Source organism: Calidris pugnax, unplaced genomic scaffold, assembly GCF_001431845.1.
Source record: "Calidris pugnax isolate Ruff unplaced genomic scaffold, ASM143184v1 scaffold50, whole genome shotgun sequence".
Taxonomy (NCBI): Eukaryota; Metazoa; Chordata; class Aves; order Charadriiformes; family Scolopacidae; genus Calidris; species Calidris pugnax.
Genome location: NW_015090780.1, coordinates 3,631,117 through 3,637,116, shown reverse-complemented (window position 1 = coordinate 3,637,116; position 6,000 = coordinate 3,631,117). Strand labels below are relative to the sequence as shown.

Genomic DNA, 6,000 nt, shown 5'->3' with positions numbered 1-6,000 from the left:
ACTGCCACGTCCATCTCCAATGCCCACCTCCTGCCTCCCAAACCCTCCAGCTGGGTTTGACTTCAGGCTGTTGGCCCCACCAGTACCTTAGCCAAGTGAGCTGCAATGGTTTTCACCTGCCTCCAGTTGATTCCAGCTGGGAGTCCTGCTTTCTCCTGGCCGTGCTGGAGCAGAGTGGCCGGGTCCCCCGGATTCCCGAGTGACGCAATCCTGCAGATTCCTACTTAAAGCAGAAGAACATGCTGAGCCCCGGGAGGCAAAGGCTGCCAGCAGACCTCTGTGCTGATAACTCTGCGCCTTGGAAAATGACTCAGGCCCTCCTGCGTGACACTGAGGATTTAAAAAACAGGGGGCTGATGGGTTTAATCACGTAGTCCTGCGCTCGGGAGGGCCGTGTGCTCCCGTCGGGAGAAATGTAGGTAGTATTTATTTGTGTGAGGATTTGTGAATGGAGGAGTCAGACCCTCTCTCCCCTGCCCCACGTGGCGCTGCACTACGTGCTGTTATTAATAGATCAATAATTCTCACGGGAGGATCTTGTAAAATGTGTTTTCTGGAGAAGTCCCACCAGAGATGAGAACATCCAGCTGTGAGTTTGGTAAGAGCCGGGGGAGCAGCACAGTTCTCCCAGGGCTGGGGAACTCTCGAAGGGCTGATGGCAATGTTGAAGGCAGAGCAAAAAGCCGTGATGCCCCAGGGATGTGGGAGGAACATGCACTTTGGCTCAAAAATTCCTACGATAAACTTTGCTCGAGAGAAAGGAGCAGAGGAACACACAGGGTCTCTCCCTTCCAAGAGCCACCACTGCAGACTGGACTTGCTGAACCCACCCAGGACTGCACAGCCTCCTTCCAAAAGGGTAAAGCCGTGCCCTCGTGCCCTGTGCTGGACACCTGAGTTGTCCCTGTCCCCTCGAGCCCCCGCTGCCACCCCAGAGCTGTGCACGGGACCGCCCAGCTGATGCTGCCTTTTCCCACGGGTGCAGGGCACGTCTGACCTTGGGAAGGACCTACACGAAATGCCCAGCCCGCTCCAATCCCCCAAACGGGACTGAAGCAAGGCTTCAGTCATGCCTGGAATGAGTTTTCCTGGGACAAACTGATGGGTGAAGCCGTGTTTCCAAAGGCAGCGCTATAAATGGGCATTACTGACTGATCAGACCTCGGTTAGAAGCATTTCACCACAGAGAAGGTGGTGCTCGGTCTCATGAAAAGGGCATGAATTGAGTCACCTTCCCAATCCCTATTGCCATAGAGGCAATATCACAGCAGGAGGTTGTAAGGGGGAAGAATCTGATGTGCATTTCTCTATTTTTGGTGCTTTTGGTTCCTGCATCGTAGCCAGCTGCATCCCCAGCACATTTCCCTTCTGCTTTGAGCTCCTTGGAGTTCCTCCTTCCCTGCCCAGCACCGGCTCTGCTCCACACACAACAGAGGAAACTTCGTACCCTAGCAATTTATTTTTTTTTTTCCCCCAGGATGGAGATTTATACCCACAGCCAGACTTGCACCAACTTTTTTCTTATGAAATCAAGTCTGGAGAGTACCTGAAAATGTCAGTTTATTGCTGGGTTTGGTGGGAGGCTGATGCAGAAGGAGGACTGGGGGGGTCTGTGCGGTCAGGATGGTTCAGAACCTACAGGTGCTTAAGGATCAGGAAGGAAAAGATTTGTGATGGTCTGTTATTGGAGCTGTTTTGCATAACAGGCAATAAGGCAGCCGGTTGTTGCTATTTTGGAGGGACTAAAAGTGAACAGAAATGCTTATACCATTGCTCTTTCTGATTTGTGTGTGATTTCAAGTCCAGCCCCTGACCGGAGCCAACCCAAGCCGTGCTCTGAGCCCCTTCCTCCGGGAAACCAGTTCAGCAGCCATCCCGTCCCACCTGCATCGCCTCACTGATGACATCAGGGCTATAATTTGCCTGAACAAAACAAACGTGAGCTGCCAGCCCTCCCAGGAGGACTGATCTGTTCACAGAATGGCTTCTCTTCTGCTTTATTGCTCTCTGCCTTGTCATTCCAAGGGCAGTTTCAGTGGCTTTTTGGAGATCGTTCTGTGAAATGGTCCTTGTGGTGCTGAACGGGAATAGGGCAACAAAAAATGGTTTAAGTCTGAAAAAAAAAAAAAGCAAAGCACAGATGGCTGGGTCTGGTGCAGAGATGCCCCCTGGAGTCGTTAGCCAAACTCCAGGGAAGTTGTTCAGTGGTTGCCCTGCTCTCGGGGACACAGGACCAGCCCGGGGTGTCCCCCAAACCCCTTACCTCCGGCAGGACCGAACCCCCCCCTGGAAAACCTCTGCTGAGCTCCAGGGCTCCTCGTGGGTCTCAGGTCCCTTCCTTACAGCAGAACAGCTCAACTCTGAGGCTGCCCACGTACCACCAAATCAAAGAACAAAGGACTTGATGAGCATAATTACGAGAATTAATGGACTTCAGCAATTATCTGTGTTTCTGCAACGTGGTGGTGGGGGGGTAAGAGCAAGCCAGGAGCTGGGCAGGAGCAGAGTTTCCAGGGCTGGACCAAGGGCAGAGTATAAAGTTTATTTCACTTCAGCACTTTGCACAGAGCTGACAAAAGTATTTTTTGCTTTTATAGTTATGGGATTGCCCTAACTATGAGATATGTGTCCCCACCAGCCCCACAAACATCCCGCACGGAGGTACAGGGCGTCAGCTGGAAACGCCTGCTGGAAAAAGGCAAGAAGCAACATAAAAGAAAATAAAAGTCCAATAAATGAAGGTGAATTCTCCAGTGGTCTTGTGCAATGGGAGATTAAAAAGAAAAAATCTCTGTGGAAAAAAAAAGAAATCGAAGAATTCGTTATTTTTGGCAGGCCTTCTGCACGTTTTGCTTATCAAGGGATCGTCACAGGGAGAGGATTATTTTATAGTGGTGTAAAAGTTCCCTCCCTGCTTCAGTTCTCCTGATCCCAGGCTGCCTCCCTGCAGCCTGAGGGGCCTCTTTATGGGATTACATTTCCACAACTACTTCTCTTTTTTTTTTTTTTTTTTTTTTTTTTTTTCTGGATGGGGTCTTTTTAAAAAGCAGTTGCCCCAGCAGGGCACGTGAGATACAAATTCCTGCCGCGACTCCAACCTGTCAACCCTCGCTCTGTTTTTCGGGGTCACTTGGTGCTGAAGGAAAACCTGCCCTTGCTTAACACATCAGAAAAAAAATGGTTTCAGAACAGTTTATCCGGGTGAAAACAAGCTCCTGGCCATCCTGTCAGGGTCAGCGTGAACCACTGAGCTGGTGCTCTGCTGTGAGCCACAGCGGGGTGTCACACACTGGGACACCCTGGGGACAGGCAGCAGGCAAACCCCCCCTTCCCGAGCTCTTCTCCAGGGACAAGTCCCACCTGCCCACTCCTCACTTAACAAGAAAACCATGGGCTTTCTCCAGGTCAAACAAAATCCACACATGGATGAAACCTGGGTAGGGATTTAATCAACGTGGGCTCGTGCACGGCACCCCGGGGTGCTCAGCATGGTCACCACTCTTTGGCCACCCACCAGGACATCGAACACAGGGTCTGGGCAGTCTGTTCTCCTTGCAGGAAATCCCAAGGTGGTCCTGACCCAGGGTGAGTGCTGTAAAGAGGTCATCTCCTCCTCCAAGCACCAGCCCGAGGGTCTGCTCCGGCGCAGGACTGGGGGTCACCGAACGCGCTGCTCCACCAGCGGTGACCTGGCTGCTCCAGGTATCCCCTCCATGGCTCTTCCTTGTCCCTGGCACCTGGTGAGGACTTTCAGGGTGCTGTAGTCAGGAACGAGTCCTTATGAATTCCCCACTGCCTGGTCCAGGCAGGAGGAGTCACTCTCCCAGCACGGGAGGGATGCTGAGGATGCTGAGCTCTCCAAGCCCTCTCCTCTGCTCTGCAGCATCTGTGTTGCTTCTCATCCTGCCCTGCTGTCAGCTCTCCTCGCAGGCATCCTTGTGGGAAGGGGAGCAGTTCTCTGGCTCCTTCGTGGTCCCCGCTGAGCACGGCTCCACCTTGACTTTCTTTCTTCCTCTCATTGACTTCTTTGCTCCTGTGGACAGCGCGGTGATGGCAGGAGTTAAGCACAGGGTGATGGTTTTACATGTACAAGGTCAGTGTGGCCTCGTCCCACAACGGGGACAGCACAGGGGGAAGCAAAGCTCATCAAAGGAAGGGTGAAGAGACACCCCTCTCACACGTGAGACACGTGGGTACCCGGGGAAGGCTGCTCTTGTGACTCTGGGAGCAGAAACAACATGTGAAGCAGAAGAACCGACCCGGTGCAGGAGCGTGCCCGAGAGGGTACCCAGCCCGGTGGGAGGCATTTCTTGGATTTCCCCCCCTTCCAGTGGGGCACTTGGCACACACCCCACGCTGAGAGAGGGGCTATGCCTCTCCATCACCCCATTCCTGCCACAACTCCATCCAGCCCTCACTCGGGACGTCCCCATCCAGTCCTGGAGGGTGGGATGGTGCCCACCCTGGGGAGCACAGGGTGGCTTTCCCCCCCAGTTGCTCCCAGCGGCTGGTTTTGTAGAGCAAATCCTCTTCTGGCTGAGCCGTGGTGGTGTTCCCTGAGCGAGCACCTCTGAAGGCACAGAGCAAGGGGCAGCACTTGCCGGTTAAACCAGCTCCCTTCACGCTTAACCAACAGCCCTCTCTGCTTCTGTAACTGGGTTGACGTTTCCCTGACTTTACCACCAGCACACGGGGGGTTGGTAGCGGGGTATTTCTGACAGAGCCCTTTTTAAGGCCTGACAGCCACACTGGCTTGTCCTCACCCTTATCAGGAGCCGTTTTCTGCCCTTCCACCTGCAGGGAACAGGGGTACAACACATTCCTCTGGCGGCAGGGAAACCTCCGCAGCCACACCGGGAGATCAACATTGCGGGCAGGAGCCTTTCTCTGGACGGCAGTGACTCACCCCTGGGAATTTGGCCTTCTCCAGTCCCCACCTCCCCGAGAGGCTAAACAAACACGAGGGACTTAGCCCTGTTAGCTTAGGCGCCGGGGAGTGCTCTCCTGGCCACCCTGCCACTCCTGGCCACACCACCATGACCAGGGGCTCCTCTGCCTGGAGATGCGTTGCCAAAACACAGCACAACGTGTCTTATCTCGGGGAAAGGAAAGACTCCACTGCATCACCTCGGGCAAACCCTTGTTTGCAGCGTGGCATGCACTTGGCAGAGGAGAAGCCTCCTCCCCGCCGCAGGGAAGGTGGCCGCTGCCCTCGGGTGTTTCTCCAGGATCCCCTTGGGAAGCAGCAGCAGTTGGAGCCCTGAGGGAACTCCTCCCTCCCTACCTTTCGTCCAGGGATCCTGTCCTCTCTTTCTCTTCTTCTGCAGCACGTGAGCTTTGTCTTTGGTGCAAAAATATTTCCCGTCAGCCTGGCCTTCTGGCAGGATATCATCTTCATAGGGGGCAGCCACCTACACCAACGAGAAGAGTGGTCAGTCTACAAACTACCCCACTTTCACAGAATCACAGAATCTTAGTGGTTGGAAGGGACCTCTGATATCATCGAGTCCAACCACATAAAAAAAAACCCAAAAAACCAACCAACCAACCAACCAAAAAAATAACCACTGATGGCCCCGTGCCTTGCTGGGGACCTTTGTGGCCATTGCTATGGGGTGATGACAAATGCTGCTGTTCACAGACCCTCTTGACTCGCTGAAAAGAGTGGTATCTCTATCCCTCAGCAACAAGTTGGGTAACAGTGTGGGAATGGGGTTTGGCACCTCGTGGAGGAAGAGCCATCACCTCCCGGAGTGAGCTCGGGCAGGGACAACCCGTCTTGTGCCTCTTGGACCCAACAGCCCGAGCTCGTGGGCTGAGGAGAGCGAACAAACCTCGCTGTCCGTTGTGTCTGGCTCATCGGATTCCTGCTTCCCAGACTCAGCATCATCGTCATCTAAAGAAACACAAAAAGAAGGTTTTTTTGGCTTGTGGGGGCCTGACAAGCTGAGGAGCAGATGCAGAGCCTTTCTCTGAGGGCCAGGGACATCCCAGGATCTC

The 6,000-nt window shown here is 53.9% G+C and overlaps 1 protein-coding gene across 1 annotated transcript in view; it reads right to left on the bottom strand.

The window, feature by feature from the left end:
* Positions 1 to 3,091: 3,091 nt before the first annotated feature.
* RBBP8NL (RBBP8 N-terminal like) overlaps positions 3,092 to 6,000 on the bottom strand; it is a 54,413-nt gene continuing 51,504 nt past the window's right edge. Inside the window, exons 14-16 of the mRNA XM_014955780.1 lie at positions 5,835 to 5,896; positions 5,285 to 5,411; positions 3,092 to 4,033 (exon numbers count right to left, since the gene is read on the bottom strand). Of these exons, the coding sequence (XP_014811266.1) occupies positions 3,915 to 4,033; positions 5,285 to 5,411; positions 5,835 to 5,896 (308 nt within the window). The 3' untranslated portion in view covers positions 3,092 to 3,914. The remainder of the gene's footprint in view (positions 4,034 to 5,284; positions 5,412 to 5,834; positions 5,897 to 6,000) is intronic.